This window comes from Dipodomys merriami, unplaced genomic scaffold, assembly GCF_024711535.1.
Source record: "Dipodomys merriami isolate MVZ:Mamm:240054 unplaced genomic scaffold, mDipMer1.0.p SCAF_50, whole genome shotgun sequence".
Taxonomy (NCBI): Eukaryota; Metazoa; Chordata; class Mammalia; order Rodentia; family Heteromyidae; genus Dipodomys; species Dipodomys merriami.
This window is the reverse complement of record NW_027206069.1, coordinates 1,398,779-1,420,011: the sequence shown is the minus strand read 5'-3', so window position 1 is coordinate 1,420,011 and position 21,233 is coordinate 1,398,779. Positions and strand designations below refer to the sequence as shown.

Below are 21,233 nucleotides of genomic sequence, written 5' to 3'. Positions count from 1 at the left end.
GCCCTCTGGTGCTGTCCCCCATCTTGTGGGCACACCCCCAGCCACCCGCCTGCCAGAGTGGCTGGAGATCAGGTCACCCACAGCCACCACACCCGGAACCCTTTTGTCCTGGTAGTGCCAGGGTGGCAGTGCAGCAGACATTTTGCAGGGGTTTGTTTCCTAGTACCAAGATTTTACTCAATTTAACCAAACAACTGGGGCTTTTTTTTTGGGGGGGGTCTGTCGTGGGGCTTGAACTCTGGACCTGGACGCTGTCCCTCAGCTCAAGGCGAGCGCTACCACTTGAACCACAGTGCTACTTCGTTTTCTGAGTGGTTTATTGGAGGTAACAGTCTCAGCTGCCCAGGCTGGCTTTGAACCTTAATCTTCAGATCTTAGCCTCCCAAGTAGCTAGGACTACAGGTTTGAGCGTCCAACACCCCCCTCCCCCCACCAACTGGGGCATTGAAAATAGTCATGTGATCCTTGAGGCTGGAAAAGCAGAGGCAAAGCCAGCTCCTCCTTGCAGGTCTCTGGGGCCTGTCACCTTCTCCCCATCCACGAATGAATGCTGTTGCAGCCTCTCCTCAGGGTGCATACTGGGTCCTGATTGATGTATTGGCATGGGTGTAAGGCGGGGCAAAACTAGGCAGCACGCTCTTTGGTTGGTTCCTCTTGGACTGTATTTTCTCCAATGATCTTGGCATGCAGGAACCCAGGGGCGCAGTCCAGGTGGGGAAGAGTTGATGGAGACCCCCTCCCCCACCAGGCATCCCTATCTTCTTTCCACCTAGACTCCTGGACATGATTCCCCACCCGCCCCTCCCCCCCCAGCCCTTACACTCTGGACTCCCAGCTCTGCATGGCATACCAAGGTTACAGCCCCAGTTGGCCACCCCACCTGGAGAGGGGCAAATGTCATACGGAAGTCCCGCTCCGCCATGTGCAGAGTGGCCTTGTACTCGCATCCTGGGGTGGCACTGGAGCGCTCCCATGTCCTGCCCATCACGCAAGCGGGGCTGAGAATGCTGCCCGAGGAAAGGCGCTGCCGGGAGGCCCCAGGCCGGCGGTGCAGAGGTTGGCCAGCAGAGGGAGCCAAAGCAAAATAGGCTTAGAAGCAGCGCTGGCTTCCGGCTCGGACTTTCTGCCCTTCTTCTGTCTCTCCACAGCCACTCCTGCAGGCTCCGTGGACCCCTAGGACAGGACTGACCCATACACACCAGAGTCACCTTCAGATGACACTCTCACTCTGAGGAAAATTGAGACGTCGTGACTTCAGAAAACAAGCAAAACCACCTCCTCTGTGTCTTCAGCGAAGCTAGGGATTTGGTCAGCCAGGGCTGCGGGGAGGAGTGGGAAGGGTCTAGTCTAGTAGCTGTGGTCTAAAGGCTGCCCTGCCTCTCTTGGCTGAAATGTCACTGCCTGGGTGACAGCATAACTTTTTTCTTTCTTAATGTCTGAAACCACCATTCAAACTCTGGTCCTGTGGCTTTCACTCATTGGCTAGCGCTGTCCTGAGCCATGCCTCCAAGCACCAGGATGACTTCTTGCATTGGAAAGACTGTTTCTCCTCCTCCTTTGGGAAGATTAACTTGAACCCCTGTGAGCACAAAGAGCAGACCCTTAGGGCACTCAGAGAGGCCCCGCTAAGTACCAGCCTGGCTCAGAAACAGAAGGGTTGTCAGCAGCTCACAGACAATTGCAGTGTTCTAAATACTGTTGACAGAAGAAGTAGGTCCCACCCATGAGAAGCTGGAAAGCTTTAAAAGTCAAAACACAGTGAAATGAGTCCAAGGCTCATAGTCAAATGACCTTAGGGTCAGTCTTCTGAGCCTCAGTTTTCCTATCACAGGGGTAGGAGTGGGAACTGAATTTCTGCTGCTGATGCTTTAATGAACCTTTCTCTGGCTGTGATAAATACATCACAGCATTTAAAGACATGTTTTGAGGGGCTGGGAATGTGGTTAGTGGTAGAGTGCCTGCCTACCATACACAGAACCCTGGGTTCGATTCCTTAGCACATAAACAGAAAAAGCCAGAAATGGCGCTGTGGCTCAAGTGGTAGAGTGCTAGCCTTGAGCAAAAAGAAGGGATGGTGTTCAGGCCCTGAGTGCAAGCCCCATGCACCCATGGCTCATGACTGTTGTCCTTGTTGCTCAGGCTGAAATCCGGAGGCTCACAGTTTGTGTCCAGCCTGGGTGGAAGAGCCAGATTGCATCTCCAACATAGCAAGCAAAATGTGAAGCTGGAGATGTGGCTCAAGTAGTAGGGCACCACTCAAGCAAGCAAACTGAGCAAAATGGAAACTGAGTTCAAACCCTGATACTGGCAAACTAAACCAAAACCAACCACCTTTTTTTTTTTTTTTTTTGAGGGCTGGCAGTGTAGCTCAGTGATAAAAGTGCTTGCACAAGCCCCTAGGTTTGATCCCTAGCACCACAAAAAACACTTTGTCTTGGGGTTGGGGGTGTGGCTCAGTTGGTAGAGCACCAGCCAATAAGCAAAAGTATCAAGTAACAAGTTCAAGCCCTGGTCTTGAACAACAAAAATTACTGTCCTTTTGGGGAGGGCAGTCTTGGGGCTTGCACTCAGGGCCTGGGTGCTAATCCCTGAGCCTCTTTTGCTCAAGGCTAGCGCTCTACCATTTGAGCCACAGCCCCACTCCTGGCTTTTTCTGAGTAGTTTGTTAGAGAGTAAGTCTCAGAGTTTGCTGACTGGGATGGCAACAAACTGTAGTCCTCAGATCTCCTCTTCTGAGTAGTTAGGATTACAGGTGTGAACCTCCGGTGCCTGGCTACTTTGTCTTCTATAAATGATACATGTTCACTGTATTTGGGAAATGAAGTATACAGAAGGAAGTCACCTGTTCCCCACCCACCAGCAGCGGAAGGCTGCTCCAGGGTTTTGCCTCGCATCCTGTGTGGGATCCCAGGGAACAAGCTGTTTCGTAACCTGCGTTGGCTTGTCAGCACGCTCAGCTCCATCCTCCGTGGTGCTCCACCCTGGGTGATGCTTGCTTCTAGCCCCTGCCGAGGGCTCAGCTTCACCAGCTATTTCTTGTGGGCTGTGCTGGCCAGTTCTCCCCAGTTCAATGATCATGTCCCTTAGTTGCTGTAGTGCTACGGTCCTCAGGTGACGTTCTGAATGCTGCTGATGGCCACCAGGTGCAGGGAGTCCTGGTAGGCTGGCCGGTGAAGCTGCGCCACAGTGCTGAAGCTCCCACCGGGCGCAGGGCTGAGCCACGTGGCTGAAACCTCGTGGGGCTGTTGCTGCTGGCCAGAAACCCCAGGCTGTGAGTATGGTCCGTCCTGCCAGGCCTCAGGGAGATGGGCACCCTACTTAGGATCCTGCTTGGACACTGTGTGTTCCCAGCTCTTTGGACCCCCCCAGTCCTGTGCTGTGTCGCGGTGGGGCTCCTCGTTCTGTTCACCAGGCACCACTGAAGTCTGGAGTCTAGCAGAGGAAGGGGGCTGTCTGACAGGGGAAGCCCAGAGCACAGGCCCACGGAGCACCAGGGTGGCCTGGCCCAGGCTGCTCTGCAGGCCTGGCTCAGCACAGGGCAGTGGGGCGGGTGCCTGGCCTGGGCCAGGTGACACAGCATGCCAAGCTTCATTACCAAGAAGTCCTCCCAGGCCAGGCCTGGTGCAGGGGCTTCCCGCATGGCAGCCAGGTGCGTGACTCACTGCAGCATTAGGGAAGCCCTCTCGTGCCTCTGCCTACCATACACGCTCCTCTCTAGGTGGAGCCACTGAGGCAGATGGCAGGATACAGCCCTGCCGCGCAGCACTCAGCCTGCTGGGGCTAGGCTGAGTCTGGGTTGGGATGCTTGTGTGTGCAGACAAAAAGGTGCTTAACCGGGCTGGGAAGGTGGCTCAGTGGTAGAGCGCTTGCCTTGCGTGCCTGAGGCCCTGGGTTCGATTCCTCAGCACCACATAAGCAGAAAAAAAAAGCTGGAAGTGGTGCTGTGGCTCAAGAGGTAGAGTGCTAGCCTTGAGCTGAAGAGCTGAGGGACAGCGCCCAGGCCCAGAGTTCAGGCCCCACGACCGGACCCCCCCCCCAAAAAAAAAAAAAAAAAAGGTGCTTAACCACTGGGGGTGGGTGGCTCATGCCTGTCATCGTAGCTACTCAGGAGGCTGAGATCTGAGGATCACGGTTCAAAGCCAGCCTGGGCAAAGTCCATGAGATTCTTATCTCTATCAGAAAACCGGAAGTGGCGCTGTGGCTCAAGTGGTAGAGCGTTGGCCTTGCGCTGAAGAGCTGAGGGACAGCGCCCAGGCCCAGAGTTCAAGACCCACGACTGACAAAAAAAGTGCTTACCCATGTGTGGAGGGCGGAGGTCTGCAGCCTTGAGGCTCCGTGTGGAGGCCGCCCTGGCCAGCAGGTGGCAGCACACGCCAGCCCACGGGGGAAGGAGAGGCCTAGCCAGGCAGCCTGCTCCTCCCAACCCTCGAGGGGTTCCAGCACTCCAGACCCTGAGCTTGGAGGGCCGAGGAATGGCGCCCTCGACAGCCGACCCCCTCTTGCCCACCAAGGAGGTCCAGGAACAGCCCCCTGGGCCCTGGAGGACCTGAGGGGCCTCCAGCGGAGGCCGGGGGGAGGCAGCTGGGCCGGAGGGTGGAGGCTGGTTATTTAGGAGATGGAGTAGGTGGTGGCGAGGGGAGGGAGGGAGGGAGAGGAGGCAGGGGAGAGAAGCCTGGATTTGAGGGCTGCCAGGAAGACGGGAGAAGGAACTGGAAAAGTATCAAGTTTCTGCCTCCATCCGCACCACGGGACCGGGAGAGCGCCAGGCCCCGCCTCCCGCAGCCAAATGTCCTTAGATGCTCATGCAGCCTCGGAGCGGCGGCGCCCCCGCCTGACCCGCCTGTCCCGCGCACGCGGCCCGGCCCGGCGGGGCCCGGCGCCTCCTCCCCGGCGCGGGGCGACCAGGCCTCGGGACCCCCGCGCTCCCTGACAGCTTCCCCAAGAAAGGCGTCGGACACCGGGCAGGCCAGACCCTGGTTTATTTCAGCAACAGCTTAGCCATCCAAAAAATAAACTCTGCCCGGGCGACGGGCGTCTACGGCAAGGCGGAGGGCTGGGCCGGGGCGGCGGGCGCAGGGGAGTGCGGCGCGGGAGCGGAGCGGGAGCGGCCGGCGGCCGGCGGGCGGCCTCACTTCTGGGCGGGCATGAGGTCGTCGAGGGCCTGGCTCTGCTCCAGCCGCTGCTCCATCTCGATGAGCAGCTTCACGCCGTCCACCACCATCTGCACCAGCTCCACCTCCGAGAAGCCCAGGCGGTCGGCGTTGGAGATGTCGAAGACGCCGCCCACGGCGGCCGTGTCCACCCCGCCTGGGGAGCGCGGGCCGGCGGCCGGTCAGCACCACGGGGCCGTCCGCGGGCCCCCTGGCGCCCGGCCCCGGGGTCCCCCCTCACCTGTGCCCCGCTTCTGGAGCCGGAGCCGCTTGAGCACCTCGGGAAACTTCTCGTGCTTGCCCAGGTGCGGCAGCTTGACGTGCACGCCCGCGCGCAGCCCGGTGCCCAGGTTGGAGGGGCAGGTGAGGATGTAGCCCAGGTGCGGGTTCCACATGAACTCGTAGTTCCTGGCCTTGAACAGGCTCTCGATCTGGGGGCGGAGGCGCGTCCTCAGAGGGGGCGCCCGGCCGGCAGCCCCGAGGGAGGGGCGGCTGGGGACCCCGGCCGGGCGCGCGCACGCGGAGCCCCACCTGGGTGAGGCCCGTGCAGAAGCGCGTGAACACCTCCCTCATGTTGCCCCCCTTCTGCATGGAGATGACGCGCAGGTGGTCCTCCTCGTTGATCCACACCAGGAAGGTCTTGTTGTCATTGTGCCTGCGGAGGGGGGGGCGGCAGGCCGCAGCTCCAAAGTGACCTCAGTCCCCCAACGACCTCCGCCCAAGGACCGAGCCCCACCCGGCGAGGGGAGGCCCGGAGGGGAGGGGAGGCGGGGCGGAGCCCACGCGGTCCCGCCGCCAGCGAGGCCGGCCGCGCAGGCGCCCTGCCCGACGCGCCTGCATCACGGTCAACGGGCTGCGTGGGGGGGGGGGGGACGGGGAGGGGAGCAGAACAGGGAAAACAAGCCGCTCCGGCTCCCGGGAGAGCGGAGACGCCGGGAGAGCGGCGCCGGTCCCACGGGAGACTCGGGAGACGGCCGCGCCCCGCCCCGCCCTCGGCGGCCCGCAAGCACCTGCGCCGCCGCCACGCAGCCCCGCAGCCCGGACGCAGCTCCCCACCCCCGCCCCCGGCCGCGCACGGGGAGGGCGGAGGGGGGGACGAGGGGGGAGGGGGAGCAGGGCCGGGACAGGAGGACCGGGCGGCCCGTACCAGATGCCGCGGGCATCGGGCCAGTCGCGGGCCATGCCCGAGGCCAGCAGCAGGGGCGACACCGGCTTGTCGAAGAGGAAGTGGTCGTCGATGAGCTGCTGCTGCTCCGCCTCGGTCATGCTCTTGAGCGAGTAGTAGCGGCCGGCCAGGTCGCCCTCCAGGCTGGACAGGGCTGCGGAGGGGCGCGTTCAGGGCCGCGCCCGCCCGGCCCCCGCCGCCCGCCCGGCCCCCGCCGCCCGCCCGGCGCGCCCCCCCCCAACTCCCGCCGGGATCCCCGCGGCCCCGGGCCCCGCTCCGCTGCCCCCGGGGAACCGGATCCCGCGGCGCCAGAGGAGCGCAGCGGTTCGGGCGGCCGGTAAACAGGCCGGGCCCGGGACGGACGACCCGACGGACGGACGGACGGCGCCCTCTACCTTCCACCGCCAGCTTCTCGATGGCGCGGCGCTCCCCGCGGCTGCAGTGCGGGGGGAGGCAGAAGCCGCGGATGCTGCGGCCCGTGCGCACCCGCGAGCTCAGCACGTAATTGGGGTCCAGGTCGTCGCCGCCCTGGGGGCACAGCGAAGGACGCGGGGTGAGCGCCGGGGGACCCCCGCCCGCGGGCCCCGCGCCCGGCCCGGGCGTCCCGCACCTGCAGGTTGTCCGGGTTGAGGTCGGTCTTGTGCTCATCGCTGGGCTGGTAGCCGCCGTGCCGGTCCTCGATGATGGGGTCGAAGAGCTCCTTGAACACCTCGTACGACTCCTCGTCGCCCGCCACGCAGCCCACGGTCATGATGAACGGGTGGCCTGGGGGGGCGGTGACGTCACGGCCTGTGCGGGGGGACCGGGCGGGGGGGACGCGCGCGGGGGGCCGGGCCGGGGCAGGGGGCGCGCGGGGCGTCGCGGGGGCCGGGGCAGGGGGCGCGCGGGGAGTCGCGGGGGCCGGGGCAGGGGGCGCGCGGGGCGTCGCGGGGGGACCCGGGGCAGGGGGCGCGCGGGGCGTCGCGGGGGGACCCGGGGCCCGGCCCGGCCGGGGGCGCGCGTACCCGGGTTGTCCACGCCGGTCTGGATGACGTCGTCCAGCGTGAAGCCGCTGGGCGTGGACTTGGCGCGCAGATCGGCGTACAGCTCGGGGGTCAGCACCTTCGCCATGTGGTTGTTGTGGTTGCTCAGGTCCGGGAACTCCTCCTCCGCCGCGAAGCGCAGCTTCACCGCGCTGTGGCTGTTGGAGAAGGGCATGGCGGCGGCGGCGGCGGCGGCGGGCTGCGGGGAGGCCGGCCGCAGTCAGCGGGGCGCGGGGCCCGACGGCCCCGGCCGCCCCCGGACGCGCCCAAGGTCAGCGGGGTCCGCGGCGCGCGGCCGCCCGGGGCGCTCGCAACGCCGCAGCCCGCGGGCCCGCGCCCCCTCCGTGCGGCTGCCCCGAGCCCCGCGCCCCCTCCGCGCGGCCGCCCCGCTCCTCCCCGCGCCCGGGCCGCGCTCACCGGGAGGCCGGGCGGAGCGGGGCGCGGAGCTGACAGCAGCTCCGAGCGCGGCGCAGGCGGACGGGGGCCGCTCGGCTCCGGGGCTCTTAAGAGGCGCGTCGCGGGCCTCCCATTGGCCGCTATTTATAGCCCATTCATTCCATTGGCCCGCGCCCAGGGGTGGGGCCTCCGCTTTGTCCCTCGCCCGCAGCCCCAGCCCCCCTCCGCCGACCCCCCTCCTCGCCCCGATGACCCCACGGCGGGGACCACGCCCGCCCGCCCGGCACTCCAGACCCCGGCCGTCCTGGGCCCCCTAGACGCACGTAACCTCCAGGCGGGAAACTGAGGCTGGAAAATCTCCCTGCGGTAACCCGGGCCGGACTCTACGACCGCCGGGGTCACCCAGAAGCAGGGGTGAAGGCTCTCCCCCGCCGCCGGGGTCCCCCCGCCGGGCGGCCCGGGCCCCGCTCGCCCTCAAGGTGCCCGCGGACACCTCCGGTGTTCGCGGTGCTGCAGCGCCAGCGGCGCAGCCTGGCTCCGGCCCAGCCCCGCAGCCTCCGGCGCCCTGACCTTGGGCGAGCACCGCGGCTTCCAGGCCCGAGGCCAGAGCCGAGGCCCGGGAGACGTCTCCCAGCGCCACTCCCGGAGGAGATGCTAGCCAGTCTCCAACCCCTGAGGCCTCGTCCTCGGAGGCCGCCTGGAGACTCGCGCAGAGGTTGCAGCAAATGCTGCTGTGCATGCCAGAGATTTTTTCTTTCTTTTTCTTTTTTTTTTTTTTTTTTTTTTTTTTGCCCGTCCTGGGTCTGGAACTCAGGGCCTGGGCACTATGAGCTTTGGCTCAAGGCTAGCACTCTACCACTTGAGCCACAGCCCCCCACTTTGGCTTTTTCTGTGTATGTGATAATAAAGAATCACACCCAGGGCTTCACGCCTTGCTAGCAAGCACTCCACCACTAAGCCACCTTGCCAACCCTGCAAGACATTTTTTAAAAGATTATTTTACTAATCAAATCGCTAGAGCTACTTTTTTGGGGGGTTCAGTCATGGGCCTGAACTCGGCCTGGGCGCTGTCCCTCAGCTCTTCAGCTCAAGGCTAGCACTCTACCACTTGAGCCACAGCCCCACTTCTGGCTTTTTTCTTTTTGCTTATGTGGTGCTGAGAAATGGAACCCAGGGCCTCAGGCATGCAAGGCAAGCGCTCTACCACTGAGCCACTTTCCCAGCCCAAATCACTTGAACTATTAAGCTGGAAGTTTATGTCCTCTTACCCTACCCACCCAAGCTTGCAAAAATGTAGAAGCCCAGCACTGGTGGCTCTCGCCTGTAATCCTAGCTACTCAGGAGACTGAGATCTGAGGATCATGGTTCAAAGCCAACCCGGACAAGGAAAGTCCGTGAGAGTCTTATCTCCAATAAACCACTAGAAAACCAAAAGTGGCACTGTGGCTCAAGCCGTAGAGAGCTAGCTTTGAGGGACAAAGCCCAAGCCCAGAGTTCAAGCCCCACTACCAACCAAAAAAAAAAAAAAAAAAGTACAAGACTGGCCTGACCAGTGCTGGCTGTCCGTGGAGGCTGTGCAGACTTGCCCACGTTCTGCCTGGAGCTGTGCATTGCTGCATCCTTTTTGGAATGTATTTGGCAGTATCTATAAAATTAAAAAAAATTTTTTTGGTCCGGTCATGGGGCCTGAACTCTGGGCCTGGGCACTGTCCCTCAGCTCTTCAGCTCAAGGCTAGCGCTCTACCACTTGAGCCACAGCACCACTTCTGGCTTTTTTCTTTTTGCTTATGTGGTGCTGAGGAATCGAACCCAGGGCCTCAGGCATGCATGGCAAGTGCTCTACCACTGAGCCACCTTCCCAGCCCCATCTCTATAGTGGAATTTTATTCAGTTGTCAACAAAGAGTCTGGTAACTAATATCCACGCAGAGCTTTTCACATTGCTGTGTGACTAAAACAAGGAGACCCTCTCAAGGTATGTGAGAGAGGGGTAGGGTGCTGCTTTTAAAAAGGCCCCAGCGAGAAAACAATGGAGGGGGTAACAATGTTCAAGAGGAAGTGTACTCATTACCCCACTCATGTAACTGTAACCCTCTGTATAGAATCTTTACAATAAAAAAATAAAAAAAAATGTTAAAAAAAAAAAAATAAAAAATAAAAAATAAAAAGGCCCCAGGGGCTGGGAAGTTGGCTCAGTGGTAGAGCGCTTGCCTTGCATGCCTGAGGCCCTGGGTTCGATTCCTCTCAGCACCACATAAGCAAAAAGAAAAAAGCCGGAAGTGGCGCTGTGGCTCAAGTAGTAGAGTGGTAGCCTTGAGCTGAAGAGCTGAGGGACAGCGCCCAGGCCCAGAGTTCAGGCCCCACGACCAGACCCCCCCAAAAAAAAAAAAGGCCCCAGACCCAGGTATTGGTAGCTCACGCCTGTCATCCTAGCTACTCAGGAAGTTGTGCTCTGAGGATCACAGTTCAAAGCCAGCCCAGGTAGGAAAGTCCTTGAGACTCTTATCTCTAATAAACCACCAGAAAACAGGAAGTGGCGCTGTGATTCAAGTGGTAGAGCGCTTGCCTTTTGAGCTGTAGAACTGAGGGACAATGCCCAGGCCTGGAGGTCAACACCCATGATGGACAAAAAAATAAATAGGCCCCAGACCTGCCACACAAGGCCCACTGCAGTGAGCACGTTGTCAAGAGAACCAAATAATAGCAGGTGTGTTGGACAAGGGGGCAGAGAATTCCAGGCTTGAGAGACAATGGCCAGGTGCCTCTCAGATGAGATTGGGCCCAGAGGCCAGGCAGCGCTCTCGGCAGCCCTGTGCGTGCGGGGTGGGGTCCTATTCCCACTGGTGTCATTACTGTTGCGGGACTCGGCTTCTTTGCTCGCAGAGGCCTTCCTCCTGTTCCAAGTCAGCATTTCTTAGAGCAATAAAACAAGCCAATGTGCAAAGGCAAATGTGGGTCTGGCCAGACAGCAGGTGTCCCTTGAACTTGGAACTCCTGTCTCTGGGCCCCTGTAGCCAGTTTCCCAGCTCAGAAATATCCACAGCTGCTCCCCCTGCCACTGCCCCCCAAGTCTGAAGTCTGGAGGGCTCAAGTTTCTGTTTGTAGGCATGAAGAGAGGAGACAGGAGCTGGGCTGGGCGGGGGTTGGGGGGCACAGGACTTCCTCCTGTCCTGTCCCTACAACTTCTGGCCACAACCCTTCCCTCGTGGGCTCCTCCTCAGGGTCCTTCACTGCAGAGGTGGGGAGCAGAGCGCGGGACAGCCTTGCCCAGGCTCCTGCCGGTGCTCTCCACAGCACTCAGCCTCCTGGGCTGGGGATACGCTGAGCTGCACCCAGCAGCCCGTGGATCTGTGCTGCGAAGGTGGGGGTGGCGGCAGCTGCAGGAGCTGGGGGGGAGCACAGTAAGTGACTTTAGGTGCCTTTAAAGAAACATGTTGGGGACTGGGAAGGTGGCTCAGTGGTAGAGCGCTTGCCTCACATGCATGAGGCCCTGGGTTTGATTCCTCACACCACATAAGCAGAAAAAAAAAGCCGGAAGTGGCGCTGTGGCTCAAGTGGTAGAGCGCTCGCCTTGAGCTGAAGAGCTGAGGGACAGCGCCCAGGCCCAGAGTTCAGGCCCCACGACCGGACCCAAAAAAAAAAAAAAAAGAAACATGTTGGGGTGAGGCCCCTACCACCCACACAGGAGGGGGGAGCCTCAGTGGCCCCCAGAACAGGGGAACAAGGGAGAAGCCTGAAGGGGGCTTCAAGGGACCCAGGCTGGATCCACTGCAGCCCCTGCACCCCAGGACCCTCAGCAGCTGGGCTGGCAGCGTCTGGGCCAGAAGCTGGGTGACATCACCATCCGTTTGTGACCCAAGTTCCTTAGAAATTGCTCCCAGTTACACATTAACCACAGGGCCTGCAAGGGGCCTGGGCAGACACAGGCGTGGACAGGCCTGGGTTCCAGGCCTGAGTCCCGGGCCATCCACGCGCTCCGGCTCTACAGTGCTGGAGACTGCTAAGGGGAAGTTGGCTGGGGTCAGCAGAGGGGCTGCGGCTGCAGGGCAACAGGAAGCAGGGCCTGGAGGAAGGAACTTGCAGAGGGAGCCTGGCTGCGGGCCGCAGCGCTGCGTCCAGCCGCATCCTCCGCTCCTTCTCATCCAGGCTTCTTTCCCATCACCTCTCCCCATCTTTTTTTTTCCCCCTATTTGTAGGTCATGGGGCTTGAACTCAGGGCCAGGGGCGCTGCCCTGGAGCTCTTTCGCTTAAGGCACAGCACCACTTCTGGCTTTTGAAAGGATGCCATCTTGGAATCATGATCCTCAGACAGCCTGGGCCGGGGCGCCTGGTCCCACTTTCCTCTAGTGTGCTGTCAGTTCCCTAAAGCTGGGTTTATGATTTTACTTTGCCTGTCCTGGAGCTTGTACTCTGGGCCCGGGCACCATCCCTGAGCGCTTTTCACTCAAGGCTAGTTTTCTACCACTGTGAGCCACAGAGTCCTTCTCATTTTATGGTGCTTAATTGGAGATAGGGCAGGGAGTGTCCTTTGTGATCCTCAGATCTCAGCCTAGTGAGTAAAGGTGTGAGCCACTGGCCTCTGGCCAAGTTTGTGGTTTAAAATTCCACGCCTAATGATGAGCTGAATTGCTCAGGGACTGCTCCCAGGCCTAGAGCTCAGGCCCCACTACTGACCCCCCCCCCCAAAAAAAAAAGAGTGATCTTTCATGAGATTGTTTCAAACATATTTATAAGATTATGTCTTTGTTGCTTTGTGTGTCCCTCCTCCATGGCATAACCCCTGCTTTCACTATATATGATGTTGGTATATGTGGAGGGGAAGGGAAAAAAACAAATTGTTAAAAGGAGGACCCATTGCAACAATGAGATGTACCTTATGTCAAAAAACAAACTTTGCAACTTTGGTGGGGGGGGGGACGAAGAGGGGGATGCGAAGGGATGGGAAGGGGAAACAAAGGAGGAGGCTACAATGCTTGACAAGAAATGTACTCATTATCTTGCCCATGTAATTGTAACCCCTCTGTACAGTATTTTCACACACACAAAAAAAAATTCCAAGCCTATTTTGGCTGTGTGAGGTACCGGCTGTCAGGCAATCTCTCTGAGTCAGTTTCCTGGGCTGTAAACCCCACCACAGGACTATGGAGAGAGGATTCATTCAGATTCCACTTCTGTCCCCCTTGTATAAACTCTATATAGGAGAAAGTGAGGTGAGATAGAGCAGGAGACAAGGAAATAATATTACTGTAAGCAAGTATCAAAAAGGTCAGATTGAGACGTTAAAGCAAAGAAGCTGAAAAGCAGATACGCTCCTTTTCCACCACAGCTCCTCGTTAATATTAGATACAAGATCAGAGGCACAGGGGTTATCCAAATTTGTCTTCTCCTTTGAAATAGTAAAAGCCTGAGAACTCTTCACACAGTACAGAGGGGAAGACTCAAAGGCCTATCGATCAAAAGGAAGTCCTTGGGGTTGGGGTAGGCCTAGAACCACTGCCTGAGGGCCGGGGAATTGAGGAGCTACTGGGGGGGGGGGTTCTTTGGAGCCTTCGACTCTTGTGTCCTGTCTGGGAGCCGCAATGTTTCTCTCCTCCGTGGCTCCCTACTTAAGATGTTATCCTAAGGTGGATCCTGGCTGGGTTCCTTTTTGTAACAGGCCCTGAGATGCTTTTCACGAGCAGATCTTAGGAGCCCGGGAAGTTGAGGGGAGGAAGCTATGGGCCATCCTCCGGTGACAAAGGGACCCAGCTCAGAGAAGATGGGGGGCGGCTCAGACAGGAGCTGGGGAAGGAGGCCTGGGGCAGTGGACAGAGGCGGGGAAGTCCTCCCCGGCCTGGGAAGGGCTTTGGCCGGGGCTGGGAGGAGGAGCTCAGGGAGTGGAAAGTAAATCTCCCGGGGGAGCAATTAGGGAATGAGTCAGGCGGCGGCGGGCCGGGCCGGGAGGTCTCCAGGCTGAGAGCGGGAAGCCGGCCCAAGCCCCTCACCGTGGGCCTGACCCAGCCTGCCTTCCCCCGCGCTCCCCGCGCTCCCGGGGCTGGGGGTCTGCGGGGCTCCACCCTGCGGGTCAGGGGTCAGCGGCCTGCCGGCCCCCCCCCCGCACCCCCCCCCCCCGGCGCCGCGGAGAAACCGCCACGGGAAGGACGGGAAGGGCCCTGCCTGCTCCCGGGCCCGGCCCCCTCCCTTTCCCCGCCCCCTCCCTCTCCTCGCCCCCCCTCCCCGGGCCCCCTCCCTCCCCGGCCCCCCTCCCCGCCCCTCCCTCTCCTCGCCCCCCCCCTCCCCGGGCCCCCTCCCTCCCCGCCCCTCCCTTTCCCGCCCCCTCTCCCCGGGCCCCCTCCCTCCCCGCCCCTCCCTCTCCTCGACCCCCCTCCCCGCCCCCTCCCTTTCCCGCCCCCCCTCCCCAGGCCCCCTCCCTCCCCGCCCCTCCCTCTCCTCGCCCCCCCTCCCCGCCCCTCTCCTCGCCTCCCTCCCCGCCCCTCCCTCTCCTCGACCCCCCTCCCCGCCCCTCCCTCTCCCCGCCCCCCCTCCCCGGGCCCCTCCCTCTCCCGGCCCCCCTCCCCGCCCCCTCCCCCTCCCCGCCCCCTCCCTCTCCTCGCCCCCCTCCCTCTCCTCGCCCCCCTCCCTCCCCGCCCCTCCCTCTCCTCGCCCCCCTCCCCGCCCCTCCCTCTCCTCGCCCCCCCTCCCCGCCCCTCCCTCTCCTCGCCCCCCTCCCTCTCCTCGCCCTCCTCCCGGGCCCCCCCTCCCCGGGCCCCGCCCCGCTGTGCCCGTCGTCCCCGCTCCCAGGAGGGGTTCCAGGCGCATTTCCCGCGGGATCGGCCCGCACGAACCCCAGCGGGTGGCGCGGGCGGGGAGTCGGCGCGGCGGGGACAGGGCCCGACCCGCCGACCCCGGCCCGGCCCGGAACCTTTGCAAAGACTCAGCGTCCCCGGCAAAGGGTCCGGTGTGCCGTGGCCCGGCCGCCCGCGGCTGGAGCCACGAACTCCGTGGGTCGCGTGGCGGTGGCGCCGGCGGCGGGCGGAGCGGGACTCTTATTTTGCCGGGTCTTTGGATCTCCCCGGCAACGCGCGGAGGCGCGGCGTGACGTCATCGGCGTGCGCCTGGAGCCGGAGTCGCCGAGCGCCGGGGAGCCGCGTGCGTGTCCGCGCGGCCGTCGCTCGGTGAGGCTCCGCGCGGGGTGCGGGGCCCGGGGCGTCTCCGCGCGCCCCGCCTCTCCTCCTCTGGAGCCTGTTTGGGGTCCGGGAGTGGCCCGGCTGGCCGCTCGCCTCGCCCCTGCCAGACGCCTGGCCAGGGCCGCCTGATGTCGGCGGCGCGCGCCCTCTGGGAGGATCTTGTATTGGGGGGCAGGCGGTCGTGGGGCTCGAACTCTGGGCGCTGTCCCTCAGCTCAAGGCGAGCGCTCTACCACTTGAACCGCAGAGCCACTTCCGGCTTTCTAGTGGTTTATTGGAGATAAGGGTCTCACGGTCTCTCCTGCCCGGGCTGGCTTTGAACCGCGATCCTCAGATCTCAGCCTCCTGAGGAGCTGGGATGACAGGCGTGAGCCACTGGCGCCCGGCCTTCCTGAAGGATCCTGTGTGGGAATCCTTGGGCCCCATCCCTGCCATTTCCCCATTCTGGTCCGTCCATCTCATAGCCATCCCAGTTTCTCAAGCCAAGAATGGCTTCAGTTCTCAGGACAGCGCAGAACTCTATTGGGCTGCCTTCTAAGCAGAGCCAGGGCTCAGCCAGCCAAACCTCTGCCCAGACACAAGCTCTCAGCCTGCTTCCTGCCCCTGATCTCATGCCCGCCTCTCCCCAGGCCCCTGACCTCATGCCCATCTCTCCCCAGGTCTCTTGCACAATGAGCTTTGTGGCTTATGAGGAGCTGATCAAGGAGGGTGACACTGCCATCCTGTCGCTGGGCCACGGTTCAATGGTGGCAGTGCGTGTGCAGCAAGGGGCACAGACTCAGACCCGACATGGTGTTCTGAGACACTCTGTGGACCTCATTGGCAGGCCCTTTGGCTCCAAGGTGATCTGCAGCCGAGGAGGCTGGGTGTATGTGCTGCACCCCACGCCTGAGCTCTGGACTGTGAATCTCCCACACCGCACGCAGATCCTTTACTCCACTGATATTGCGCTGCTCACCATGATGCTGGAGCTGCGGCCCGGCTCCGTGGTCTGCGAGTCGGGTGAGTTCTTCAGCTCCAATTGAGAAATTGACCTGAAGGTTTGACCAAAGATCCAGACATGTGCCGTGAAGTCTGCCCTTCTTCCAGACAGGAGTGCTTGAATACTCGGGTTCTATTGTTCTACTGGCAGCACCGTAGTCAGGGAGGGTGGAGGCAGAGAGGCCGTCGCCTGGTGTGACCTTGGAGTGATGGGTATTGGGGGTTGGGCCTGAGGTAGCAGGGTCTTTCCTGCCTGGTGGGACAGTGCTGGTGTTACTTGGTTCTGACCAAGGTGCTCGCTGCTCGTCCCTTGTCCCTGGGCTGTTGAGCATCTGAGAGTTGTCCCTGGAAGGAGACCCTCTGACCCCAGGAACTCAGCAGCAGTGGGAAGCCTATCTTGCACTCATCCTCTGTCAGGCCCTTGCTTACCTCTAGTGAAGATTAGTGGCCCCATTGTTGCTAAGCCAAGATCTGAGGGTGGGTAGGGTTAGGCACAGTTAGCTCTTTCCCCATCCCCCATGCTGAGGTCCCCTGAGGAGGAGATAGGGCATGTAGCCTTGTCAGAAACAAATCTAGACCTGCGTCTGGGTACATTACTGGTGACATGTTCCTTTTCTTTTTTTGGCCAGTCCTGGGGCTTGAACTCAGAGTCTGGGCACTGTCCCTGAGCTTCTTTTGCTCAAGGCTAGCACTCTACCACCTGAGTCACAGCACTACTTCCCGCCTTTTCTGTTTATTTGATACTGAGGAATGGAACCCAGGGCTTCATGCATGCTAGGCAAGCACTCTACCATTAAGCCACATTTGTAGTCCAGTGGCATGTTGTGTTTTTTTTTTTTTTTGGTTAGTCGTAGGGCTTGAACTCTGGACCTGAACGCCGTCCCTGCACTCTTCAGCTCAACGCGAGTGCTCTACTGCTTGAGCCACAGTGCCACTTCCAGTTTTCTAGTGGTTTATTGGAAATGAGTCTCACGGACTTTCCTAACTGGGCTGGCTTTGAACCATGATCCTCAGATCTCAGTCTCCTCAGTAGCTAGGATTACAAGTGTGAGCCACTGACACCCGGCCAGTGGCATGTTTCTTGTGGGCTGGGCTGCCTGGATCATAAAAGCCTGCTGTTGATGGCATTTGGAGAGGCTCAGGGATGGGGACCCACAGACCTTAGGCCATAAGTTCCTTGAAATCACATTGGTACATGACAGGACAGACATGTGTGTTGTCTTGGCTGCCCTTGACCACCTGGCTGTATTGTTTTGTATGGCCCAAAAATGATGTCATAAATGTCCACATAGCCCTTGGCAGAAAAAAAGACCTCCCGCCTGCCCCTGCTTAGCTCGTCACCCTCACCTCTGTGTGGGAGCAAGGCACAGACCAGCTTCATCAGCTGTGTGCCCTGAGCCAGCCACCCCGCCCGCAGGCCCTCATGTCTGGTGAGCATGCTGCTGTACACGGCCAAGTTCCTGTCTTTTTTTTCTCTTGGCCTGTCGTGGGGCCTGAACTCTGGGCCTGGGCACTGTCCCTCAGCTCTCCAGCTCAAGGCTAGCGCTCTACCACTTGAGCCACAGCGCCACTTCTGGCTTTTTTCTTATGTGGTGCTGAGGAATTGAACCCAGGGCCTCGAGCATGCAAGGCAAGCGCTGTACCACTGAGCACCTTCCCAGCCTCAAGTTCCTGAGAAGCAGTGGGCCATGGGCCCAGGTGGATAGTTGAGAACCAATGGTTGTGGAGAAGCTGGTAAGACAAGACTGCAGGCTCCAAGGTGACTTAGGGAGACCTCCACGTAGAGTGGTCGGGGAAGACCTCTTGGAGGTTGAAAATGAGGCGGAGGCCAGGCGCCAGTGGCTCAACCCCTAGAATCTTAGCTACTTAGGAGGCTGAGATCTGAGACTCGAAATTCAAGACCAGCCTGTGCAGGGAAGTCCATGAGACCTTTATCTCTGATTAACTACCAAAGAGTTGGAAGTGGAACTGTGACTCAAGTGGTAAAGCGTAGCCTTGAGCAGAAGACCCCAGGACCTTAAAAAATTCAGAAACAGCGGCCCAGACCCCGGGTTTAAGTCTTATTTCAAGTAAGAAATTACAAAGTGAGAGGGAGAGAGGAAAAGAAAATGAGAAGAAGGAGGCACTTCCAGGCGTGGAAATGTCCTGTGGTGCAAGTATCACTGCCAAGTTGGGTCAGCCAGGCTAGCGCGCCTCCACAGGGAGAACTCCAGAAATGGGCTTACTGGTGGCAGGTGAAGGGGCGCCTCTCAGACAGGCTGTGTCCTGGGTGGGAAGGACACAGGGCTCACTGACAGGACTAAGGGTGGCTCTCCCCGAGAGCTGAGAGGGAGAGGCCTAGAAAACCAAGAATGCAGAGAGTGAGGGTGTTAGCCCTTGGAGAAACTGGAAATCAGGAGCTGGAGGTGGAGAGACGGGAGGGTGAGGGCGCTGACGCCTGTCTGGCCTAAGCGATGAGTGTCTTTGCCAGGTCCCAGCAGGCGTCAAGGTAACGGGGTAATGGATCAAGGTTGGTAAGGCTGATGCGTAGTGCTGGGCCTTGGAGGGGAGGTGGAGGTGGAGGGTGGGGATAGGGAGATGCAGACTCGGTCCACTTGATACAAGTCAAGTGCAGGGAGCCAGTTAGCGGGTTCACGCCTGTCATCCTCACAACTCAGGAGGCTGAGATCCCTGAGGATCACAGTTCTAAGCCAGCCCCAGCAGGGATGTCCAAAAGACTCCTATCTCAAATGAACAATAAGCCAGAAGTGGAGCTGTGTGGCTCAAGTGGCAGAGCACCAGCCTTGAGCAAAATAAAGCTCAAGGGACAACAGCCAGGCCCTGAGTTCAAGCCCCAGGACCAGCAGGGAAGAACAGGGCTGGGTGGGAGGCTGGCTGTGCCCTGTGAGGGCGGGCAAGGCCTGGGAGCTGCAGTGTGGGGAATGGGCTTAGGCAGGGCTGGCGGATGGGCTGAGGGAGCCCATAGATAGAGTGAGGCAGTGGCTTTTGGTAGGACTTAGAGATCAGCTGTTGTGGGGAAGGTGTCAAGGTCGGTGTGAGTGGTCAGCCATGTTGAGCCTGGGCCTGCTCCTCCCAGGCTGGACAGAGCTGCTGCCACCATCCCCTGTCCCAGCCCAGCATCCCAAACACAGGGCCAAGGCTGCCAGGAGTGGGCTGGCGGCCTGTGGGGTGAGGCCCACTCATGACCGGGCCTGCCGCTCTCCTGGCCCTTGCAGGTGAGGTTGGTGGTTTCCTGGGTGGCCGTGGGCAGCACGTGCTCCCCGGCAGCTGCCCTGCCTCTGCCCTCCAGGTACTGGCAGCGGATCTGTGTCCCACGCCATCATCCGCAGCATTGCCCCCACCGGCCACCTGCACTCGGTGGAGTTCCACCAGCAGCGAGCGGACAAGGCCCGGGAGGAGTTTGAGGAGCACCGAGTGGCCCGCTGGGTGACGGTGCGCACTCAGGACGTGTGCCGGAGCGGCTTCGGCGTGAGCCACGTGGCTGATGCCGTCTTCCTGGACATCCCGTCCCCCTGGGAGGCGGTGGGCCATGCCTGGGACGCCCTCAAGGTTGAAGGTGAGGCTGGGGTGTGGGTGGGAGGAGGCGGGGTTACAGCTCTGGGCCCTCGCCTTGTGGGAGCTGATGCCCTGGGCACAGCAGGATCCCTGTCATCTCCTGGCAGGGTGTCTGGGTCCAGAGTGATGGCTGCTGCCCCTTCTCCCTCCCCCCATCCCCGCTCAATGCCCCCCCCCCCCCCCCCCCCCCGTGCAGGTCCAGGCAGCTGGCCCCTTTTAGGGAAGATGCTGGGTGTGGAGGCGGAGCGCTGGGGAGATCTCCGGAAAGGTGGGCCTGAGCCAGAGAGCCCAGGGACTTTGCCTTTTCGGGAGAAGGAGGCTGAAGCCTCTGCCAGCCGGGGCCCTGCCTGGGCCTGCCGGCCGGGGCCTGCCTCCCATCTCTGTTGTAGTAGCAGGGGCACCTGTGGATCCATATCCATATAAGGTCCCCAGCGTCGCATAGTGCTGTCCTCCCAGCTTTGCCTCTGTGTCTGCAGACCCCCGGCTGCAAGGTTCCCAGCCGGCCCAGCCCCAGCCCCAGCCCCTGGGAGCCCAGCCAGGCAGAGCCCCTGGCGATCCCGCTCCAGAGTGGCCTGGGGAAGTGTGAGCCCAGCCTGCCTGTGCCCCCTTCTCCGGGTCCACTGTGGGCTGTGAGCTCGCCTGCCTTCTTCCCTTTGGGGTCTGGAGTTCTCAGCAGCCGGCCTCTCTGGCCTCTGGCTGCAAGGCACGTGATGTGTGCTGCCGCTCCCTGATGCCCGATGCCCTGAGCCGCTGGCGGGGCGGCAGCCGCCCGCAGCCCCTCCCACCCTGCCGCTGCTAAAGAGTCCTGGGTGCAGCCTCCCGGGGCTGCTGCTCCCTGCCCCTGCCCCTGCTCCCTGCCCCTGCCCCTGCCCCTGCCCCTGCTAGGGACCTGCTTGCCCCTTGAGCGGCCCGCTCCCTGCCCTGCGAGGAGAGGACCTGGGCCAGGCTCTCACCTACTCAGAGATTGAGCTGGTGGGAGGCGGCAGAGCCGTGCGGGGGAGGGGCCAATGGCAGCCTCTAATTTCCCGTGACAGCCACGGCCCACGCACAGCCCCGCGCGCCCCTATTGTTAGTGCTATTCTTAGGCTGCTCTGACAGCAGTGCCGGCCTGTCCCTCTACCCCCCTCCCGCCCTCAGCTGCCCTCGAGGAGGTGGGCGGTAGTGCCCACCGGTGGCCAGCGAGTCCAGGGCATCCTTGGGCTAGGTCAGGCTACGCTGGGCTGGTGAGTGGAGGCTTGCCAAGCTATGCACAGGGCTCTGCAGCCTCAGACCTGACCTCCACCCCCTCCCGCCCCCCACCCTGCTCCCCACAGGCGGACGCTTCTGCTCCTTCTCGCCGTGCATTGAGCAGGTCCAGCGCACGTGCCAGGCGCTGGCGGCCCGCGGCTTTGCGGAGCTGAGCACGCTGGAGGTGCTCCCGCAGGTGTACCACGTGCGCACCGTCAGCCTGCCCCTGCCTGACCTGGGGCGCGCGGCTGCCCCTGCAGGCCCTGACAGCAGCCCTTTCCGCAGCGGCACGCCCATGAAGGAGGCGGTGGGCCACACCGGCTACCTGACCTTCGCCACCAAGACCCCGGGCTAGGGGGCCGGGGCCTGGACGCGCGTGCCCTGGACATGCCACGGCCAGAAGCTGCCTTACGTGGTCGGCAGAAGCTTGTGGAGAGACTTGCGTGGAAACAGATGGCGGGGGCTGGGGCCGGGGTGCGGGCGGCTGGGGGGCGCCGCGGCCGCTCCTGGCTGCCATCGCTACCGAGGCCAGGCTCTGGCTTGGCTGCTGTTTGTTGCCAACATGAAGTCTGC

At 61.5% G+C, this 21,233-nt stretch overlaps 2 protein-coding genes across 3 annotated transcripts; one reads left to right on the top strand and one right to left on the bottom strand.

The window, feature by feature from the left end:
- Positions 1-4,962: 4,962 nt before the first annotated feature.
- Ckb (creatine kinase B) lies at positions 4,963-7,829 on the bottom strand. The gene is made up of 8 exons (XM_069997493.1): positions 7,755-7,829; positions 7,320-7,536; positions 6,926-7,080; positions 6,711-6,843; positions 6,298-6,469; positions 5,682-5,805; positions 5,392-5,581; positions 4,963-5,307 (listed from the first exon to the last, which is right to left on the bottom strand). The coding sequence occupies exons 2-8, from the start codon at positions 7,510-7,512 to the stop codon at positions 5,129-5,131; spliced, it is 1,146 nt and encodes a 381-aa protein (XP_069853594.1). The 5' UTR covers positions 7,513-7,536; positions 7,755-7,829; the 3' UTR covers positions 4,963-5,128.
- On the top strand, positions 6,814-21,233 carry Trmt61a (tRNA methyltransferase 61A). Of its 2 annotated transcripts, none has more exons than XM_069997495.1 (4): positions 6,814-6,868; positions 15,557-15,899; positions 19,168-19,434; positions 20,747-21,233. In XM_069997495.1, the coding sequence occupies exons 2-4, from the start codon at positions 15,569-15,571 to the stop codon at positions 21,013-21,015; spliced, it is 867 nt and encodes a 288-aa protein (XP_069853596.1). In that variant the 5' UTR covers positions 6,814-6,868; positions 15,557-15,568; the 3' UTR covers positions 21,016-21,233. The 2 variants fall into 2 exon arrangements, with proteins under 2 accessions (XP_069853596.1, XP_069853595.1); XM_069997494.1 differs by lacking the exon at positions 6,814-6,868 and adding an exon at positions 14,524-14,886.